Raw genomic sequence first — 21,238 nt, 5'->3', positions numbered from 1 at the left:
CGGATTTCTGAGTTCGAGGCCAGCCTGGTCTACAAAGTGAGTTCCAGGACAGCCAGGGCTACACAGAAAAACCCTGTCTCCAAAAACAAAAACAAACAAACAAACAAACAAAAAACTACGGAAATTTTAATTAGGTGCTTATGCACGAGGTAAAATTCATCATGAAGGGTGTGACACAAGTCACAGAAGTCTGGAAAACAGAGCACTAAAATAAAATATTTTAAGACCCTTTCCCCTATTTCACAAACTCTAATACAGTGGTTCTCAGCCTTCCTAACACTGCGACCCTTTAACACAGTTCCTCATGCTGTGGTGACCTCCGACCATAAAATTATTTTTCATTGACATTTCATAACTGTAATTTTGCTACTGTTATGAATCATAATGTTGCCTGTGTTTCCTAATGGTCTTTAGGCCACCCCTGTGAAAGGGTCCTCCAACCCTTAGGTTGAGAACCGCTGCTCTAATAGGTAAAGAAATGAGCCCTGGATTCCATGCCAACAATGTAGAAAGACCCATGCTTTGTCCACTGACCACCAGGGATAAGGGAAGTGAGATGAACCCACAGGGCTTTACATTTGCCACTCCAGGACCCCTCACCTCTCGTTTTCCATCAAAGCTCCACCCTTTGGTTCTTCCCAAGCCAGGAAGGGCAACACCGTGCACCCTTGGTTGCTGCGCTGTCCCAGGGGCTGGGGCTCCCTCTCCTGCCTCCAACCTCTCTGTGCCCTAGAACAAAGTCTCTTGTTAAAGGCATGAGAGACTTTCTAGGCATCAGGGGAGCTGTGGGGAGGTCTGAGGACTCAGGGAGACCCTAGCTCTGGGGGAAGCCTTGCCTACACATAGGGGGAAATCCTTCTAACATCTTCATTTGTATACAGCATATGCTGGATCATTCTCAAGAAGAAGGGACTTTGAATGACCAGTGTTTTCCAGAGCCCCAAGTCCTAGTATTTTTCCATGAAGGTTGGATTAGGATTAGGGAGTGGGGCCCTGGGTGGGCCAGGAAAAGGTGGGGTGGGGTAGCACTTCTGCTCACTTACCATCTTCCTGCAGAAGGAAGACCCCCGGGCCCCTCCAAATCCAGGAAGGAGGTTGCTCTCCTCCTCTGGGCTCCAACAAGGAGATGAGTTATTGCCAAGGCTTGGGGGGTCTGGACTGGGAGGGCTCTCCTGAGTTGGGGGTGGGGGTGGGGGTGGAGGGAGGAGGAGTCCAGCAGTGGGGGACCCCGGTCCCCTGTCCCCCTTGAAGCTCCGGGGTCGGCGGAAGTGAAACAGGCCTCGCCGCCTCTTCTTCTGGAGTGGAGGCAGCGGTGGCTCTGAGAGGCCTGGTCGCATGGTCCTCAGAGTCCGGGGGTAGCTGGGTGGGGTTGGGAATGGGTTAGTGACAAGTACCACATGCAGGGTGCAGGGTGAAGCTGGTGCTGGTGCTTTCTGAGTGTTACAAGCATCCCGCTCTCCTCTGTCATTTAGTCTTCCCTGCACCCTAGCTTGGTTCTCAGGCAGCGAACCCCCCAAAGTGTCTGTCAGAAATCGTCAGTGGCCTCTTGAACCCAAATTGACTATTTTCCCAGATCCCCTCCTAATCCCTTCTTTCAGCGTCTCCAAATGACACAACTTCTGTACAGTCCCTGGGGGAATCTGCAAGATGGTGATAGAACAGGGTTTCATACTGTAAAGGGCACCCGTCTGGGGCCTGTCACCCCTGACCTGTCCCTAACCCCCGACTCTAACCAGCAGGAGATGCTGGCTCCATATTTTTCAGCCATTGTCAGGAGAATTCCAAGTTGAGAAACTAGAGGATGGGTGGGTCAGGAGGAGAACCTGAGGAAATTTGGAGAGACTGGCTAGGGCAGTTTCTCAACTTGTGGGTCGTAATTCATTTGGAAGTGAACGACCCATTCACAGGGGTCACATCTCAGATACCTGCATATCGAATATTTACATTAATATTTGTAACAGTAACAAAGTTATAATTTTATGCCTGGGGGCCACCACAACACAAGGAACTGTATTAAAGGGCCCCAGTGTTAGGAAGGCTGAGAATCACTGTACAAGATGTGCTCTGTTGTTGGGGAGTCTCCCCTGGGAACTGGGGGACAAAGGAGCCCTTATGGAGCCTGTGGCCTGCATGTGTGTGTGTGTGTGTGTGTTTGTGGTATATGTGTGTGTTTGTGGTGTGTGCGTGAGTGTGTGTGTGTGTTTGTGTGTGTGTGTGTAGTGTGTTTGTGGTGTGTGTTTGTGGTATATGTGTGTGTGTATGTGTTTGTGTGTGTGTGTGTGTGTTTGTGTGTAGAGGCTGGGGGTGGAGTGTGGGTCATACCTGGAGCTTTCGTCCATGACCCTTCTGCTGAAGAAGTCCTCCAGCCCCTCGTCTAGACGGGTGGCCATCCCATTCTCCTGACGAGGCCCAGGCACTGGCACCTGCTGGGAGGAGACTCAGGTGCAGCATGTCCCATCTCCTGTCCTCTCAGGTCTTTCCAGGGCTGCCCCATTTGGACTTGGCCCCAGGAAATTTTAGACTCCAGTTCCACAGGACATTTCCTAAGCTTATAGGCTCTCAGCTTTATCCATCGCCCAATGAGAACACTACTGTCACTCATTGGCAAGGTAGGTTTATCTCCCTTCCCTCTCCCTCCCTTCCCTCCTTGTTTTTCATCTTCCCCTCCTTCCTTTTTCAGACATGGAGAAATGTCTCACTGTTGTCCAGGCTGGTTGTGAATTTGTGGGCCCAAGTGACTGTCCTGCTTCAGTCTCCCGAGTGGCTGGGACACAGGTTTATGCCATTGCATATACAAAGAGTCTTATTAAGCATATTCTGGCCCTTGCTAATCTGGGTTCTAAAGCTTGGAGCCTCCGCTCTTGCATTGCCAAGGAAAGCTGGCTCTGTTGTAGGCTGTTGGCACTTACACTGGGCCGGCCAGGTCCTGGGGGGGTGGTCCTAGGGGGCCGAGGCCTCCCTTGTGTTTGATGCCTTAGTTTATAGCCATGGGTAGGTAGCTCAGATAGGCCTTCCCAGGAGCCACTTGCTGTGGGCTGGCTGGCTCCAAGTCCTGAGAACCAGCCAGGAGGGATCCCCAAACTTCCCAGTTGGCTTTCCATGTCCTGAGGGCTCCCACCTGTGGGTGCAGTAGTGTTATAAGGAGAGGAATGGAGAGGCAGAAGAAAGAAAGGCGAGGAGGGCCTGGCAAAGGGTCCAGTGTGGAGGAGGTTAGACCAGTGGTTTTCAACTTCCTTAATGCTGTGACCCTTTAATACAGTTCCTTATGTTGTGGTGACCCCCAACCATAAAATTATTTTCATTGATACTTCATAACTAAAATTAATTTTCTATTTTATGAACCATAATGTAAATATGTGTTTTCCAATGGTCTTAGGGGACCCCTGTGGAAGGGTCACAACCCACAGGTTGAGAACCATTGCATTAGCCTGTGGCTGGAGACTCACTGATGAAGGCAGACACTGGCCGGATCTTCCGGCAGCGTTTCTGCTTTTTGATGGCCATAGTGTCCTGCAGAAATGGAGACAAAATGTGACCAGACCCTTAAAGCCTTTTCTTTAGAGTCCACCCTGCCTCAGGTGGCTGAGGATCTGGAATGAGGGAAGAGTCTGGACAGGCACGGAGGAGAGGCTTGGCACAGGGAGGTGGAGTCCGAGAGGTGGTGGTGGGGGGTGACCGCAGTCGCGTAGGTTCAGGGAGAGGACACAGGTGAAAGCAAGGAGGAAAGACTGGGGCTCACGATGTTGGTCCCAAGCTCATCATCCGTTTCCTCGTGGTCATGGTTCCTGCCTCTGCCTCGGGAAGATGGATCCTGCCCTTGGCTTGCCCCTCCTGGTGGATCTGACAGTGTCCTCAGCTGGGTCAGGTGCCGGGCCTGAGGAAGGACAGGTGTCAACAGGACCCTGAGGATCTGGCTCACTTCCCTGCTCCTGGAGGCGGGGCTTAGAGAGCCCGGAGGGCACAGGGCAGAGGGAAGGCCTGAGTCCATTTGGGCTCAGCACATTTACCAGGCTTTTGTGGGAATGGTACAGCTCCTGTAGGATCTCATCCACTATGGAGTTGGTCAAGTAGGTGACGACGGAGAGCTTCACCTCGCTGTAGGTACAGGTGGGGCCGTTTAGCTACTTACTGCCTGGGCCCTGGGTCTCCACCCTTTCTTTCCCCAGATGCCTGAGAATGGATCAGCTGGCTGGGCTGCTCACAGAGAGCATAGTTGCCATTGGCAGCACCTTGGGTCCTGGATACCTATATCTCTACAAACACATGTGCAGGACGCAGACAGCGATCATTTCAGCCTAGGTGTGTATGGGCAAAGAGGAACTGAAGGAGGAGAAGGAACGAGGAGGTTCCATGTCAGGAGCGCCAGCAGCACGGAGCTAGGTGAACTGGGTACTATGTAAGCCATGAGTTGGCTGTTTCACGATGTGTACACTAACTCTCCCTCACTTTAGTCAGTGGTAGCGTCTACATCCAAACGAAATGAAGGAGGGTTAAGGAAGATCAGGAAGAAGGGGGCATATTCATACTCCTGATTTGCATACTTTGCTTTGTCCATGTCTCTGAGGGGGCTGTGTTCTGCTTTCAGGAGGTGATCCCTGGTATACGTGTAGTATCCAGGGGTATATGACTATCTACGGGCCACCCTGACCTCTTGGACTCCATCTCAGCCCCCAGATTTCTAGGGCAAGCACGAGTCAGACCCTAAATAGCATGGCTGCAATAGTTAAAGATTTATCCCTTGTAATGGAAGGCTCTCCATCCATTATTCATTGCTGAGAGCTCCAAACTCCCTAAGTGCTCTGGGCCAAATCCAGCGTCCTCCACAACATGCCCGGCACTCACTCCAGCTTGTTCTGAATGTCCTGTCCCGCCTGCTCCAGCAGCGCCCCGCGGATGAAGTTCCGGGGCACAGTGACACGTTCTGCCACGTTGCTCAGCATCTTGTTGTGCCCTTCTGCCACCCGCATGGCCACAGGGCACAGTTCCTGTGTCAGGCTGACCATGGATTCCAGGATCACCTGATGAGGGAGAAGGAGGGCCAGAGTCCCGAGTGGGGACGATCAGCGCTAGCACCACAGTGGCAGTGGTCAGCCCAACTACCTAGCTCCCCGTGGTGACACAACCATTAGTGTCAGAGCCTTGGAGGGTCAGGGTTTTCTGCTTCCATCAGTGCCCTTCCACCCTACCATCCTGACAGGGGAGAGCCATCCCAAGGATCAGAATCTGGGAGAAGGAGGGGTTAGAGGTCAGGACCCAAGGCTTCAGCTCGAAACAAAAACAATTCTAAGGCTCTAGGTGTTGCAGGCACAGAGGAGTATGGGGAAGTCTCCATTCTAGCTCCTTTGTGCCCTCTGGTCTCTTTGCTCTGACTTCTGTTTTACTCAACACCGGGCTCCCACCAATGGCCGCCTTCCCCTCCCAGAACTTGCCTGAAGCTCCTTGTCCACAGCTTTGGACACCTCGCTGGCTACCGACTCGAGTCTCTGACGCACAGGCCCATCGTTGGCCAACACGTGACCCAGCTCATAGAGGCTAGGAAAGAGCTGGGAAGGAGGAGGGTCTCCTCAGAGGCCAGAATCGGGCCGCTAGGTCCCCGGGCTAGGAGGACGCATGCTCGGGGAGGGCGCATGCTCGGAGCAGTGCTTAGATGCTCCTGGTCTACAACTGGGTGGCCTTCTTGGCTTTCCAGACTGTAGGGAAGGGCGGGGCTGTGGAGGGCTCACCGCCCGGGAGTTCTTGGCGTCCTTGATGAGGTCCCGGGCATAGAGCAGCTCATCTTGCACTGGCTCCAGGGGACAGAGTCTCAGGGCCCGCACCTCCTCCTGCACTCGCCCACACAGCCGCTGCAGCATCTGAAGCACAGTGGCAAGAGGGTCGGGGGTCCCAGGTCAGACCCTTGGGTCATGCTGCGCACTCATAGTAGTGGTGGCGATACCTCCGGTTTCTCTCCTTGGAATGCCCTCCCTGAACACCTAGTTGAGCCCCTGGAATCCTCTGTACCCCTCGGCTGCTATTTGCCTGCGTGTATTTGGGGCCCATCATCAGATTATCTTTTTGCTCAGGTCCAGTCTGGGGCACCAAGTGATGCCTACGCATGTGCCTCGGCACATCACGTCTGTACCCTGCATGCCCCTTGTTCCTGGGAGGGAGATGTTTACTTGCTCGGCGCTGCTGGTCACCAGGCCCTGCTGCAGCCTGAAGGCTTGCTCCTGAGGGCATGTCTGGGAGTGGTTGTTCCTCACCAGGCACCACTGGATCTAGAGATGATGGAGTGGGAAGGCTCAGGGTTGAGGATGTGGGCTGCTGCCTCTCCGCCCCCTGTTGTCTCACCCTGCTTTTAAAAAAGCATGACCCTTCACCTTCTGCCACACATCCTCTGTGCGCTCAGGGGCACTGCGGTAAGCTTGAGAGATGTCGCTCACAGGGAAGGACATGAAGCGCAGTGTGTGGTTGCTATGAAACAGTAGTGTATATATAGTTAGGTGGGAAAAGAGACAGAAGGGAGCCCCGCCCCCCCAAGCCTCTTCTTGCTCATTCTTCCCCTATCCTGTAGGTCAGGGAACTGGGACGGACCTAGTTTTTTCCCAGTCCTAGCACAGGGTGGCCTGGTCAGGACAGAGCTCTGATCTACTCACCTCTCCAGGGCCCTTGCAATGTCCAGGAAGCCCAGGGCAGACGTATTGTTCCGATCCCATAGTATAGTTCTGAGGGAGGGTGAACACCTGTGGACACCTCTCTCTCTGGCTCCTCAGTAAAGACTAGAGAGGTGCGACCTTCTTTGAGCCCTCCTTCCCCCCTGATAACGAGGCCAGCTCAGACATGGCTCCGGAAATGGAGGGCACAGAAGCCAAAAGGGAAAATACGTGTATGTGTCAGTGGGTCAGGGATGTAGGTCGAAGGGTGGAGATGTGCGCCTCACCTGAGGGAAGAATTTATCTGCAGCGCCTTGGACAGCATCTTGGCCCCGATGTCCTCCATGCCGTTGCCACTCAGATCCACCTTGGCCAGGCAGGTGTTGCTGCCCAGGGCATTGATAAGGATGCTGGTGCGAAGCTTCAGCCTGGAGTCGGCCACAGAGAGCGACTGCAGGGACTGAGTGGGAGAACGGAGCTTAGGGTGGGTCCCCAGGCCAGCCACCCTCGCACAGTCCCCTCCTAGGCCGGGTCGCTCACACAGTCCTCTTCCTGGATCAGCTGCACCAGCTTATGCAGGATCTCTTCCAAAGTCCTGTTGGAAGTCGGGGGGGGGGGGGGGGGGGGGGAGGGGACCAGGGACTGAGGTCATCCGGTAAGCCAAGAGGACTGGTGGATGGCAGAAACAGGGTCTGTGGGCATAGGAAGGGGGCTCACTTGGCCTTGACATTGAAGTTCTTCCCTAGGAATAGGTGCTTGAGGGACTTGTTCTTGCCAAGTGCAGGGACCAGCGTCAGGAGGTCCGAGTCAAACCCTGTTCAGTAGACGGGAGAGTCCCGAGTCCCGGCCTTGAGGCCCAAGGCGAACAGAAGTCTCCTTGGGGCTTCACCCCTATACTCAAAGAGCGGTCTTACTCACCATTATCAGACAGATCTAGGCTGCCTATACAGGTGACAGCCCCCAGCTGCTCCTGCAAGGCCTGGGCTCCTGCTGAGCGGAGCTGCAGGGACAGGGAGTGGGGAGTGAGATGCCGGAGAGCGGGCATTTAATCTTTAGGTAACATGCTAGTCACTCAAGGGCCTGTCTGTAAACCTTGCTACACTGTATCCACCCCTAGGGGTTTCCTCTCCCTCAAAAGCAGCTGCTCTGCAGACAGCTTGCTCCTGCCCTCTGCTGGGCAAGCCTGGTATCAGCCACCCAAAGCTTTAGGGGCAGAGAGATACCCGGGAGTCTGAACTTGGATGGCCAGTTTCAGAGGGAAAGGGGTGTGGTCAGTCTAGAGAGCTAGTCTCTGTCTCTGCTTTCCACTGTGTGTGTGTGTGTGTGTGTGTGTGTGTGTGTGTGTGTATGTGTGTGTGGCAGAGTGGCAGCACAGAGCTCTGTCTTGACTGAGGGACACTGGTCTGGTGCCTGGGAGAGGGGAGACATGGGGCTCACCTCACAGCTGCTAAGGTCCAGGTGCAGATCACTGAGGTGACTGTTGAGGGAGAGGCCCTGAAGAAGCGCCCTGTAGTGGGAAGGTCAGTAGGCCCATCTTTACCCCTCCCCAAACACTTCCACGGCTCCCCTGGGCATCCTTCCAACTCTTCACCCACCCAACCTGAGGGCCTCCAGGGGCAGCCTTGTGGCCGACAGGTTGACATGGCTCAGGGTGTAGGCGCTGCTGAAGAACTGCTTGAAGGGTGGCGGGGCCTCCCGGCCCTTCCTGTGGAGACTCCGGGAGTCAGTAGGGGAGGGTTACAGGCATGGGTCCCTCATCCCTCTCGGCCCCGTCGCCCCCCACCTGTGGGAGCAGCTGTTTCGAGCCAGGTTGAGGTAGGTGAGGTGAGAGCAGCAGCCATGAAGGAGGGCACCCAATAGCTGTGGAGAGACGCAGCAGCGGCTCTTAAGATCTCCAACCCCCATCCTGATCCTGGCATTCCTTTCTCTGAGACTCCACTGAGAACACCCATTCAGCTTTTCAAAACCCCTCCTTGCTCTTCTGCTGTGGTTGGGGTGGGGGAATGTGTAGGGACATGGAGAGACTCACAGGCAGTGTTTGTATTTGTAAAACAGGCGGCTGCTGGCTCCAAGGAGCACTTTCTTAAGTTAGGGGGAATGTCCTTTCCTGCTAGTGGATATAGCCCTGTGCCAGGAACGGAGTGAGGGTCTATTTTTTAGGCAAAGTCAGCATGACCTTGTGATCTGAATGAAGTGCATATGGTCTATACTGTGCATGAACCCGAAGTCACCCTTGTATCACCGTCCATGTCTGTGCTCAGGGAAGGAGGGTGAGATGGAAGGCCCCCTCCTGACTTTTCTCAACCCTTTCTGTCTGGCTCCCTCCACCCACCAGCCCCTCCTCACCATGTCGACAGCACAGTCTGTCCCTGAAAGGTCCAGGTGTACCAAGGCGTTGGGTTGGGCCAGGAAACTATAGAGAGCCTGAGAAAGAAGCAATAGAGGGAGAGAAATGCGTGGAAGCAGCTTCCTGCTCCCAGGGGCAATGGGGGGAGTGGCTCCCTGGCCCCCCGAATCCCAAGCATGCTTTTTTGTAGGTGCTTGGACTGTCCATGGACTCACATTGGCCTCGTCCGTGGCAAGCAGCCCTGGGTTCTTGCTCAGATCCAGGTATCGAAGGGAGCTGGCAAAGGCTGGGTTGGCCCCGAAGGTCTGGCCCAGTGCCTGGAGCCCTGAGCACAGCGGGCACTGGGCTGGGTTAGTCCCCACCCCTACCTCATCCTCTTCACCCATGAAGATCGCCCCACTCCCCCCCAGCCCCGTGTGATTCCTTTCCCTCTCTCAATCCCTGGGACAGTGTGCGAGTGTGCGGGCACACCCCTAGGGCTCAACATCTCAGAGACAGGGGGTCCTGGTGTGAGTACCTCGAGGAGAGATGGCAGTCTTGGCCAGGCACAGTTTGGTGAGGCCCGTAGGGAAGCAGAGCAGCTGCTGGCTCAGGCTGAGGAAACCTGGGGAGTGGAGGAAGTGGGCTGGCGAATGGCCGCTAGTGGGCGAGGTGGCATGGTCAGGCAGGGGCTGGAGTTGGGTGTAGGCCTGGGATCAAGGATGGAGGTGCTTGGGCCTGGGGCGATCTTCAGGCTGCCAAGGCTCTGTTTAGACCTAGGTTTGGGCTCTGGGCTGGGATAAGGGTCCACAGTGCAGTGGGGGATAGGATTCAGGGCTAGGGCTCACCCTTGTCCTCGATGGGGTTGTGGGACAGAGTGAGCGCATGCAGCACACAGCTCCCGTTCTCCCCAAACACCCCGGCCAGCTTCTGGACAAAGTCCCTTCAGGGAAGGGGAAGAAGGATTTGTCCTGAGCTGAGCCCAAGTCTCCAGCCCCTGGCTGCTCCCCCCTCTCCTAGCTGCCTGTCTGGCTGGGTCTATAATGTTAGAGGGCCCCATGGTGGAGGAACAACTTGGGGCTGACCAGGGTGGTTTTTCACTCAGGAGTCTGTGGGAGCTGGAAGGTGGGCCTACCTCCTGAATTCTGTACCTGTGGGCACTCTACTCCGGCAGGATGTGCTGAGGTAAAGCCCCACTTTGGATTCTTAAGACGGGGGTAGCCCACCCTGCTTGGAAGTTGGGGGGACATGAAGTGCATTGTGTGTGGGGGGACATGAAGTGCGTTGTGGGGGAAAGTAAGTTGTAGTGACGTCCGGGGCTGAGGTCTGAGGCCGTTTTGACCTCCGGCCTGCTTCGTGCCTGTTTAAGCACCAGCCTCTACTGTAAAGTACGGAGCTAGATGAAACAGCCAAGGGCCTCATATCATGCTCTGATGTGCCGTGGCTCTAACACTAATGAAGAAGGTACAACTGCCCACGGAGGAGCCTGGCCTCACGTCTTAAGCCCAGCATTGTCCAGCACCAGCTCTTCGAGGCTCCCCGACTTGCTGAGGGTATGTAGCACCTGTTCTAGAACTTCTGAGCCCTGGGGACAGAGGGGTCCTGCAATCAAGAGCCAAGAAGGACAATACTCTGTCCCCCTCCCCAGCCCTCATCCTTACCAGTCTCAAGTCTTTGCAGTAGAGTTTGGTGAACCACTGGTTGTAGGCCAGGGCGGCCACCATAAGGGCCAGATCTCTGGGGATATCCGATAGGACAAGAAAAGATGAACCGGCGGCCAGGGCAAGAATGAAGAGTCTAAGGATGGGATGGCTGGGCTGGGGAAAGCTAGATGGGTGGGTGGCAGTGGGCTAGGTGGTAAGAGTTCAGGGGTAGAGCAGGGGCTGTGGGTAGGACCAGAGGAGGAACCCTGAGCGGGGTAAGCCGCGTCTGGGGATTTGGGGGTTAAGTTTCTGCCCATCTGCTTACCGGCTCTCCAAGTGGCTGAAATCCAAAAGATTGAACTCTCGGTTATCCTCAGCATGGTAGATGGTGTCCACATCCTTGGAGAGGTGGAAGTGGCTCACATTTGCTTCAACCCCCTCCTCTGCCCCCTCCCCAAGGACCCCACCTATCCCATGCTGAGTCCCTGCCCAACGCACCCATTGCACCTCCTCTCGGCAGTGGAGTCCGTTGTAGTCACACAGGGCAGCATAGGTCTCAGAGAAGCCACCTGTAGGGCAGGAGATGGGTGGCTTGCATGTTGGTGAGGGGGATGGGAAATCATCTTGGGCTTCAAGGTCATTGCATGTGCTAATGACTGAGCATCCTTCTGTGTCATAAACCTCTGGTGGTCCAGGATGGGCAAAGGCCCCTCAGGCAAAATCCACGCACAGAGGGTTGTGGATACGGGGCAGGGCGGGGTGCTCCAAGACCCATGCTTTCATTCTGCCCCTGCTTACCACACACACTGTGAGTGGTAGACGTGGAAGTTTCAGAGTTGGGAGATGTGTCTCGAGGCCCCTCTGGGGTGTCCGCATTTCCACGCCGGATCAAACACCTGGAATATGAGTAAGTCGTCCCAGAGAAAGGTGGAAAGAGACTCTCAGTGCTTCCTGCATCCCTGCGTGTGAGTCTCCAGGGAAGAGCAGAGAGAGCGCTCTCGCTCCAGGAGACCAGATCAACAGGAAGGAGAGATCTACCTTTAGTCTAATCCTTTGGGAGACCCCATGTCTGCCACTCACCCAGGGCCAGGGCAGACCTTGGAGAGGGCAGAGCTCACATGCCGTGTCACCTGGTCCACACTCTCGGCTGATGGCAGCCGCATGCTCACCGTGCCACGCTCAGTCTCCACCAGGATCTGAGGGGGAAGGAGCAGCAGAACCTCAGACCTCAGAGCCTCCTTCTTCCAGTCGGCCCAGCAGTGGCCTGGGACCTGGTACTCACCTGATTCTGACCGAGTGTGTTGAAGGCACGGATCTCCAGGACATTGAATGAGCTTTCCACCTGGTGGGGAGGGGTGGGGAGGATGCTCAGCTCCTGGTAAGGGACTGTCACTAGACTTGAAGGAAGTATGCCAGGCAAGCCCCCTTCCACTCCTGGAGCCTGACTTACCTTGGCTGGAACTTTAAGGGGAAAAAGGTGGAGACGCCAGGAAGTCAGGGCCTGCGGAGCAGAACATGAACGGCTTAGTGTAGCCTCTTGGGCCATACATAGGGCCTTTAGCTCCTCAGCTTGGTTCCAAGATACCTCACCCCCTGCATTTCTCCTGCCCACCTTCAGGCCCTGAACACGAACCCAGCCTGGTTCTGCCCTCTCCCTTAGGTTTTGTCTCCTCAGCACCATCCCAGCTGTTTTTCTTGCCCACCTCCCTTGCCTGTCTCCTCTCCTCCCCCGGGACCGATGCTCTCACCAGCACTCGGTCCTCGAACTTCTTGGGTTTTGTCTCCAGTTTCACACGATGCTGCTGGAGCACAGCCCCCTGGCTCAGGCACCTCCGGATGCTGTCTGCAGATGGGTAGGACCTGCTCAGAACTTCTCTTACCCCCCACCCCCGACTCCGCTCTCCAGAGAGGGACAGATGAGAGGAGAGAAACAGAGACACACAGGTACTAGACAGGGAGGTATGTATGGAGCAGAGATGGTCCTTTTTGGGTGACTTTGTTATGGGAGGAAAGTAGGGAGAAAACTCTGGCTCCTGGTGTCCCTGAGTCAGGGGACAGACAGTTGCTGAGTGGCACTGTCTGTGGGAACATGTGTCTTACACTTCTGAAGGTGTGAATGATTTTCCCACCCACCCGTGCACTACAGTAACCATCAACACACACACAGTGAGTCTCTCTCTCTCTCTCTCTCTCTCTCTCTCTCTCTCTCTCTCTGTAGGGGATTGGAAGTCGGGGATGGGAATGTCCCTTGACTGTATCCTAGGTGCTCTGGGGTATGAGATTCTGCTTTTTATCATGGCTGCATGCCTGTCTTGTGAGGATGGCAGGGAACCGGAGTATGGCATTTGTGAGGACAGGAAAGTGTGAATGAGTGCTGGCTTGCATATGAAAGGGGAACAGTGCCAGACAGTTCTTGTGAGGAGGGTGGGGTGAGAGAAGGATTTAATGTTCCAGTGAGTCCATATCTGTCTTCTGACAGACCCATCCAAGTAGTGTGTGTGTGTGTGTGTGTGTGTGTGTGTGTGTGTGGTGTGCATAGATGTGGTGGTGGGAGTGCAGTTTCTACAAGATGTGTGTACAAACATCTCGTGACTGTGCTTCTAAATGCATGTGTAGGTGTCAGAGATCTCCAGAGTGCAATAGAGCTCTGAGTATCCTTGAGCGTCCTGCTTTCTGCATGGGCTAGCCTGTGCTCCTGCCTTTGAGGATCAGGGTTGTGGCAGTGCTGGGGGGGAGTGGGGGGCGAATTAGAGGAAAAACATCTGGGAATCACTGGTCCAGAGAGGTCTTGAGATGTGTGTGGATGGTGGGTAAGGAGAAGGGGGTAGGCTGGGACGGGGGCTGTGGGAAATGAGCCGCAGAAACCTAGCTTTTTGGTTTTAGCTATAGTCAGGGCCTCTGCCTGGATTCCCTCCTATGCCCCACTGGCCTAGGCGCTAGGGGCCTCTCTAGGGCCAGTTCCGGGGCGGGGCCGGGAGGAGGGAGGGTGTTGAGATAAGCAGCAGTCAGGACCAGGGGCAGCTCCCAACGCCTGGCCCCGCCCGGCGAGGGTGGGAGAAAGCTGGGACTCTCCGGAGGGAAGACTGGATGCTTTGCTTAGGGGTGGGTCAAGAACGCTGAGAATCAGCCCCTAAGAGCGCCAGGGAACTGCTCCTGTCACCAAAGAGCGGGACGGGCGGCTCCGGGACAGGAAGGTTCTGATAGGGTGAGGCGAGTGGGGCAGCGAAGGATGCTCCACGGAAAGCAAAGCTGGGACTAGAGATACAGAGGAAGGGACTGCCTAAGAGCGAGGGTGCGTGAGGGGGCGGGAGGCGCCGGGCTGGGGTGTACCGCAGGAAAGCACTGGGTCTGGATGCTCGCGGACCCGGCGTCCGGAGATGAAGGCAACCTCGTACCTTGCAGCTCGCGGGTGAGCTCCACGCTGGCCTTGGCCATGGCGGCCGCCGCTGCTGCCGCTGCTGCTGCTGCAGAGGAGCCGCCGCCGCCACCGCCGCCGCCTCCCGAGAGGCGCCGCACATGCTAGTCCCGGCTCCGGCAGGGCCCGGCGCTGAGCGCTGCAGTAGCGGCGGAGCCCGCTCCCGTCAGGGGCGGCTGCGCGAGCGCTCCTCCCCCCGGCTACTGAGCGCTGGGTCTCCCGCCCCTCCCGGAGAGTTGGCCAATGGAGCATGCGCGCTGAGCTTCCGAGCCGCGTGAGACCCCGCGCGCGCCCGCGACGACCCCTCCCGCGGGCTACCTCGTGAGAAGCCCGGAACGCGGCGCCTGGTGTCCGAGCTATCTCAGGGGCGGGGTGCAGCGTTTCTACTGGCGTGCCACCCACGCCTCGGCCACCCGGAGCAGAATTCTTCAATTTCTTTGTTTCTGTGCTTCGGTACCCCTCCCCGGGTCATTCTTGTATGGCCCCGCCCTCCCACTCCTTCCAGCTCAGGAACGGTCCAGCTCGTCCTTGCTGACCCTGGAGGGAACTCTGAATCAAGGACGATGCTGCAAGAAGACCTGTCCGAATGTGCTGGAGGGAGTTGGTTCTTCTTCTTTTTTTTTTTCCCCCCCGCTAGTCTAGTCTCGGGGATCCCTGTGGCGTCCTTGGCACCGTCCCTGGGGGTGTGAGGCTAAGAGTAGCACCTGGGAGTTCCCGAGCCACCTCCCCCAACAGCTGGCAAGCAGCTCCGTGGCAGGCAGACATAACCACCCTTGAGCGGCAAGCTCGGGCCTTGGAGATAGGGAGGAGGGCTAGGGAGAATTCAGAGATCCAGCACTGCCTAGACTTCGCAGATACGCTAAGCACCTTACATTGAGAAATAAACACGCACTGATTCAGAGCAACAGGATCATCTTCATTTTATTTGTACCTTATGTGTAAATTGTTAATTTCCATCTCTGTTCAGGTTCGTCCCTTCTATCTCCCCTCAAAGTCTCCAGAGACGAGGATGAGAGGGATTTGATCATCACTAAAGTAGCCACAGCCTTCTTAGCCAGCCCTTTCCCACCACCTATCCCCCAGCTCCCCGCCCCTCCCCAAAGCCGTTTTCAAGGCCATAGCAACAGCAAGGATGCTCATCTGACCACACTTCGACCACAGGGAAAGCAGGAACTTATCACTGGGCAGGACTGATTTTGTGAGGTGAACAAGATGTTAGGTGGTGGCAAGGAAGGGCGACAGAGGCAAGGTGGACTGAGCCCGCCCCACACACCTGCCCTGGAAGGCTGTCTCTGGGTCCTCAGAGGCGAGAAGGGGTTCCTCCCCCCACTACTACTGTCTCGCCATTGATGTAACTGGCGTCATCAGAGCATAAGAAGGAAACTATGCCGGCACAATCCTCTGGCTTGCCTAGCCTGGGAGACAGGAAAGGAGAGAGCAAATGTCAAATAGGTTAAGCTAGCCTCTCTCATCTGGCTCACAGAACATGAAATTTGCTTAAGAATTATCAGGTGGGAGCTGGTGAGAAGGCTCAGCAGTTAGGAGCATTGGCCAGCTGCTCTTCCAAAGGACCCAGGTTTAAGTCTCAGGACACACACACACACACACACACACACACACACACACACACACACACGGCAGTTCACAACGGTCTAAAACTCCAATTCCAGGGATGTGTGATTCCTTCTTCTGCCCTACAGGAGCAGGAGCACCAGGATCATGTGTGGCTAACAGACACACATGCAGGCAAAACACCCATATGTCTTTTGAAAATTGAAAAAAAATTAGGTGATTTTTCTCAGAACCAGTGTAAACCTTTTTTGCCTATTAAATAGGGTGATTATGATTAGGTGGTTATAATTTATAGATGCATAAATACTGTATCCTGCAAAACCATGTTATATTTAAATATAGAAACACTGTTTTTAGATACTCGAATGCAAAGTCAGACTGATAAAATGGTGAACAATTATTTGATGTTTCAAAAGAAATGATTTCAACATGTAAATAGGCTATTCGAGTGTCAGAGTCTGTGCTGATAGGAAACGGCACGACTGAGGCGTTTCATTTTGAACGGGTTCAGTGTACAGATCCTCCTCAGGACTCTATTTTTTGTCCTTTTATCAACACATTTGTTTTATAAGGATGTGCCAAATCATACTGTTTGTACCGTGGTTCTGTATGTTCTAGAGGTGACAGCGTGAGGGACAGGGAGGCCTAGTGTTTCTCCAATCTCTCTGCATAGTGTAGTCACCCGGAAGGGTTAATAAAAAGCAAAGGGAAAAAGACGTGTAAATTCTACCATGGGTCAGTTAAAGAGGAGGCCCTGGAAGGGTGCAGTGAGCAGGTACACTACTGAAAGCTCCCCTAGATGCTTCGAATGTGCAGCCAGGCTTCTGATGCTTGGGATTAGATGACTCACTGGGGTCCTAGGATGGCCATACTGTTAACTGAGCCTAAAGCTCAGGCCCAGCCTCAGCTTGACTTTGGGAGGACTTGAGGAAGTCTGGAATGTTTGGACCAGTGAAGAGGTAGGCACTACCAGTGTTTGCCCTTGAGGGGTCAAGCTAGAGCAGCCAGAAGGCAGAGAGAGGCAGTGAACCTAGAACAATGGAGACCTAACAAAACTGTCTGTGCGCTTCAGCCAGCCCACTGGGGAAGAGAGCAAGTTGCACAGGCACAGTCTCGGGCTTCAGGACAGCTTCGTGGTGATTTTATTTGGGCTGTGGGATCACCAGGCTGAGCTTGGGAAATGCCAGTGTCTCCTGGGTTCTGGTCTCCACGGGCTCCAGAAAAGGCAGGCAGTGGGCAAGGGCTCTGCTTTGGGCTGGCTCTGATGCCTTTGGTTTTTGTACTGGAAGTCCTTGGTCAGGTGACAGGAGTGATAAGGTCTATGAATCTGTGACATCTACAAGGCGCATGCTGTGTTATCTGTGGGACTGCGAGCCAGGGGAGAGCTTTCTGTCTATCCACACTAACCCTGACCTGCTTACCTTCTGATTTTCATGGCTTCTTTTATGATGTCCTCTCTTGCTTTCTCCTCCCAAAACTGTGGGAAGAAGGGAAATCTTTTTATGTGCAGGAAGAGGGAAAGTGTGGAAAGAGAATGGAGGGAACTCTGTCCCTACAGCCTGTTAGGGAAGGCTTCAAATTCCCATCTCTTGGTGCTTCTCCACTCTCTTCCCTCTCCACTGCCAGTCTCTTCTCTACCCTTTCAAGTCTTAGTCAGGTGTCTGGTTAGGTCTCCTCAGTTCTCATCGACTTTAGGAGACAGGATACAATATGGGTACAGTCTGAATTCCTGACCCTGCTTCACTTGGTAGAGCCCAGTAGGAAAGGGGTATGTGGGAGTCTGGCCTGGGGGAGGTGTCTGGTAAGGACAGGGGTATGAGGAAGCACAGGTGGCAGGGATGGAGGTGGGAGTGGGTTTAGGAGTTAGGTCTGGGCTTCCCCATCCTTTCAAGGAATCTGGGGGCACAATGTTTTTCCTTCTCACCACAGTGCTGAAGCGAGTCTTGATGAGTCCAGGCGCCAAGCAGTTCACTCGAATGTTCTTTGGGGCCAACTCTGCTGCAAAGTTCTTAGTCAGACCCAGCAAAGCTGTCTTGCTAACGTTGTAAGGACCCAGAGACTAAGGAAAGAAGAGAGTTAAGTTCATTTATTAGTTTGCAGGCTCAGTTTTGGAAAGACTCTTATTCTACAACAAGGGCAGGAGCTGGAAAAAAAAAAAAAAGCCCCGCCTGTTAGGGAAGGTCACAGTCAGAGATCGCCTGGTAGTTCATGTAGGTTCATGGAAGCAAGGTGTCTCTTTTGTGGGAGAGGACTTGGTAGAATGATGGTAAAGTACTTCTTTGGGCAGTTGGAGGGGTGGATGGTGTAGGATGGAAGGCAGGCAGGAGCGACAGGTACTCACAGGGAATTGACTGAAGCCTGCTACAGAACCCACAATCACCACCGAGCCGCCTCTGCAAAGGAAAGCGAGCTGACTCCCTTCAGCATAAAGAGCGCTGCCCCTGTGGGGCACACCTCACCCGAGCCTCCTCTCAGTATCCGTACCCTCGCTTTTCCATCTCTGGCACCACCGCTTTAATCAGCATGGCTGTAGCTGTCACATTAATGCTCAAAATCTGAAGGCAACAGAGAGGAAGGCAACGTGAGAAGGGTGTCACGGGGGCCCAGCGATGAGGAGTCACATGTTCCCTGAAAACATCTGTTAAGAGTTGATAGAGACCTAACATGGAGCCACTTAGGGTTCAAGATTGAGTAGGTGCCTCTCATGGCTCGATTAAGTAGATGATGACACATCGGACTAGGCGAGGCAGAATGACGCCAGTTCATCTTTCCTACCCAGCCAGTCCACAGTCAGCTTGACCTCTCAGGACTGCCTACTTTGGTTTTGAGCTGGATTTTAGTACTTCTCCCAAGTAGGGAGAATCTGAGATTGGGTCATGGCCTGGACCTACAGTGGATTGGGTTTCTCTAACCTATTATTGATTTTTGAGACAGGGTCAGCCACTGGACCTAGAGCTTATTGATTCAGCCAATTGGTCAGTAAGCTCACACCACGGTCTTGTTTTCCCAAATGCTGGGGTGACAGGCACACTGGAGGTCTGTTGTCTACCCTTTATGATTTTACAGCGAGCACTTTGTATAGGCTATATATGGGACTTTACAGTCTAGGCTAGTCTTGAACTCGCTATATAGTCTATGCTGACCTTAAATTTACAGGGACCCTTCTGTCCCAGCCTCCCAAGTATTGGGATTACAAGTGTGTGTCTCAACATTTGGCTTTCTTCTAAATTTTCTTCTTAAAAGGTTCCAGAGCCAGGCATGGTATGAGAGAGGAGCAGGACACTGGATGCTAACCCTCACAAATGCTTTACCAAGTCCACAACAGAGTGAGCCCTCCACACACGCCCTGGAGGAAAGTGAGGCATTTCCCAGGCCAGCCAAGCTCGTGTGGAGGCTAGTCTCCTGATGCGTTCATCTCCTCTCACCTTGTCCCACACCTCCTCTGTGACATCCATTAGACTTCCAAAGAAAGGGTTGACAGCAGCATTGGAGACCAGGATATCAATCCCCTGGTGACGCTTCAGAGCCTAGAGAGGAAGAAGTCGCGAGTCAGGGCTGCACGCGAAGAGACGGGTGTTCATTTGTCAATGTTGATATGGAGTTTCTTCTTGGGAGCAGTTGTCAAATGTCTTTCTCAAAGCACATTCTCTCTAAAGCCCCTCTAAGGTCTGATGACATTTAAAGCCATTATTTCTGTGTGTCTCCTGATCTGCCTGTTCTTTGAAGGGCATCTCTGACCCCTCGCTCTTTTCTTTACATTTCTCTTTAGTTAGCTCCTCCATCCTTATGTCTTCACCTCTCTCCTCAAATCTATTTCTCCACCTCCTCTTGAGTCCTAGCCCATTTCCTCAGGTGCCCACTGCCCATTTTCCTTGAATATGTCACCACAGCCTCGAAGCTGGCCTGTCTGTACGTACCTGAATGCAGAGAGATCCTGGGAACGGAATGTTCTAGCCCAACTTCCTCATGGTGCAGGTGATGACACCTAGGTCTGAGGAAGTTTATTTTTCAAGGTCGTAACTCAGCAATCACTTTGTAGAGGCATCTAAGAGCAGGAAGGCCCACTCCTTTGGTGTTTGGGAAAAGTAAAAGGATTCCCTTGGCCCCCTCAGGTTACAGAGCAGTGGCTGAACTGAGGTCAGACTCCAGCTCTAGCAGAGAGCTGATTCCTAGGAGCCTTCTGCAAGCCAGTCGGGATATTTATAAAGCAGCAGTGCAGGAGGCCTGTGTTGGTGAGGACACTAGCCTGTGCTGGTGAGGTCACTGGCCTGTGCTGGTGAGGACACTGGCCTGTGCTGGTGAGGACACTGGCCTGTNCACTGGCCTGTGCTGGTGAGGACACTGGCCTGTGCTGGTGAGGACACTGGCCTGGCTCTGAAGCAGCCTCACACTCAGCTCTGCTATCATTTGCTCTTCTCTTTTTTTGGCCCAGAAGTACAGAAGAGACAAGGCAGAGACTAAGGATTAAGCTGAGAAAGCCAAGAAAGGAGGCACCTCACCTTCTCAGTAAGTTGTAAGTAGGTGGTGAAGGCATTGTCAGGAGTTAGAGGCCACCTTAAAACCAGCCTTTGTATTTGCCCAGACCTGGCAATTTTGAAGCCTTGGGCAAATAGCATGTAATGGGCCCTCAATCAACTTTGTGCCTCCAATTTGGCAAAGAGGGGTGTCATTAACAATGCGCACCATCTGCCAGCTTCTCCTTTTAACTAATTATTCTTGCTAACTAGGTGCGAAGCTCAGTTGTTTCTACACTGCTAGAGGAATACCCAGGCTGTCAATGTGTTCATTTAACAAAAATTTAAAGTCATAGACTCCACTTAAACCACTACCAATGTGCTTGCTCATGCATTCTAAATGTTGGTACTGTAACCCAAAAAGACTCAGTCACCTGCCTTCGCTCCATGTGAAAAGCCTGCTGACATGTGACAGGCAAGAACAACAGAAGGAAAGCGATATGTGCCATGCTCTGTGACTGACTGGGAAGGAGAGAGGGTAGTGGACTGAACCAGAGGGTGTTTGCCATCTTCTGGTTTCTGTTTCCCCCCCCCTTTCATGCCTGTCTGCACACACAGGGGACAAGTCTTTGTTGACTGAACATCACAGAATCATACATGTTCATGAGAAACTCAATACGAGAATCTATGCTTGTGATCCCAGCTCAAGGGAAGTCGGGGTAGCAAATCACAGGCTCAAGGCTATAGAACAAGACCCTACCTCACAACCTCAACCCCCAATATAAAAAGCCACCCTCCAAATGCCAAAAGAGAAAAGACCAAGCTGGTGACTGCCAGGCTGTGCTCTAAAGTGTACGATCACCACACTAGCGTGCTTTGGTCTGGTCTGTTTTAACAGTTATTTATTTAAAACAAAGTAGGATCAAGTAGGGAGCCTGGCCTGTGCTGCCACAGCACTGACTGTTGAACTGTGGTCAGCCACCTTTGGGGAACATCTGTTCTCACTTCAGGAAAACAGCAGACACAGGAGAACACTTCAAACTGCTGATGGTCACCCTGTGACTCTCCACCCTGACATCTGTTGTTCAGCCTTCCCGACAGGTTTTTTTTTTTTTTTTAATTTTTTATGTATGTGGACGTGTCTATGAGAGTATACTCTGTGTGTGTGTGTGTGTGTGTGTGTGTGTGTGTGTGTG

General features: G+C 53.7%; 2 protein-coding genes across 8 annotated transcripts in view; both read right to left on the bottom strand.

The window, feature by feature from the left end:
• The window catches only part of Carmil3 (capping protein regulator and myosin 1 linker 3), a 17,597-nt gene extending 3,249 nt beyond the window's left edge, over positions 1-14,348 (bottom strand). For 3 of the 6 annotated variants that reach the window (XM_021203425.2, XM_029541534.1, XM_029541537.1), the window contains exons 1-34: positions 13,997-14,348; positions 12,350-12,444; positions 12,052-12,102; positions 11,884-11,943; positions 11,682-11,797; positions 11,400-11,497; positions 11,100-11,170; positions 10,927-11,000; positions 10,620-10,695; positions 10,455-10,543; positions 9,807-9,901; positions 9,497-9,583; positions 9,195-9,304; positions 8,979-9,056; positions 8,416-8,492; positions 8,233-8,337; positions 8,070-8,139; positions 7,551-7,632; positions 7,350-7,446; positions 7,173-7,227; positions 6,920-7,092; positions 6,636-6,704; positions 6,360-6,453; positions 6,159-6,257; positions 5,724-5,852; positions 5,430-5,543; positions 4,843-5,018; positions 4,008-4,095; positions 3,740-3,874; positions 3,447-3,510; positions 2,910-3,118; positions 2,323-2,423; positions 1,044-1,359; positions 601-729 (exon numbers count right to left, since the gene is read on the bottom strand). In XM_021203425.2, the coding sequence (XP_021059084.1) occupies positions 601-729; positions 1,044-1,359; positions 2,323-2,423; positions 2,910-3,118; positions 3,447-3,510; positions 3,740-3,874; positions 4,008-4,095; positions 4,843-5,018; positions 5,430-5,543; positions 5,724-5,852; positions 6,159-6,257; positions 6,360-6,453; positions 6,636-6,704; positions 6,920-7,092; positions 7,173-7,227; positions 7,350-7,446; positions 7,551-7,632; positions 8,070-8,139; positions 8,233-8,337; positions 8,416-8,492; positions 8,979-9,056; positions 9,195-9,304; positions 9,497-9,583; positions 9,807-9,901; positions 10,455-10,543; positions 10,620-10,695; positions 10,927-11,000; positions 11,100-11,170; positions 11,400-11,497; positions 11,682-11,797; positions 11,884-11,943; positions 12,052-12,102; positions 12,350-12,444; positions 13,997-14,036 (3,522 nt within the window). In that variant the 5' untranslated portion in view covers positions 14,037-14,348. Of the gene's footprint in view, positions 1-600; positions 730-1,043; positions 1,360-2,322; positions 2,427-2,909; positions 3,119-3,446; positions 3,511-3,739; positions 3,875-4,007; positions 4,096-4,842; positions 5,019-5,429; positions 5,544-5,723; positions 5,853-6,158; positions 6,258-6,359; positions 6,454-6,635; positions 6,705-6,919; positions 7,093-7,172; positions 7,228-7,349; positions 7,447-7,550; positions 7,633-8,069; positions 8,140-8,232; positions 8,338-8,415; positions 8,493-8,978; positions 9,057-9,194; positions 9,305-9,496; positions 9,584-9,806; positions 9,902-10,454; positions 10,544-10,619; positions 10,696-10,926; positions 11,001-11,099; positions 11,171-11,399; positions 11,498-11,681; positions 11,798-11,883; positions 11,944-12,051; positions 12,103-12,349; positions 12,445-13,996 lie in introns of all 6 variants that reach the window. The other 3 variants (XM_029541533.1, XM_029541535.1, XM_029541536.1) reach the window with 1 other exon arrangement.
• Positions 14,349-14,911: 563 nt separating this feature from the next.
• The window catches only part of LOC110325487 (dehydrogenase/reductase SDR family member 4), a 9,095-nt gene continuing 2,768 nt past the window's right edge, over positions 14,912-21,238 (bottom strand). Inside the window, exons 3-8 of one of the 2 annotated variants that reach the window (XM_021203510.1) lie at positions 19,014-19,115; positions 18,073-18,143; positions 17,930-17,981; positions 17,513-17,647; positions 17,010-17,065; positions 14,912-15,431 (exon numbers count right to left, since the gene is read on the bottom strand). In XM_021203510.1, coding sequence (XP_021059169.1) covers positions 15,317-15,431; positions 17,010-17,065; positions 17,513-17,647; positions 17,930-17,981; positions 18,073-18,143; positions 19,014-19,115 — 531 coding nt within the window. In that variant the 3' untranslated portion in view covers positions 14,912-15,316. The remainder of the gene's footprint in view (positions 15,432-17,009; positions 17,066-17,512; positions 17,648-17,929; positions 17,982-18,072; positions 18,144-19,013; positions 19,116-21,238) is intronic. The other variant, XM_029541864.1, reaches the window with a different exon arrangement.

This window comes from Mus pahari, chromosome 8 (assembly GCF_900095145.1).
Source record: "Mus pahari chromosome 8, PAHARI_EIJ_v1.1, whole genome shotgun sequence".
Lineage (NCBI taxonomy): Eukaryota > Metazoa > Chordata > Mammalia > Rodentia > Muridae > Mus > Mus pahari.
This window is presented reverse-complemented; position numbering and strand designations above follow the sequence as displayed.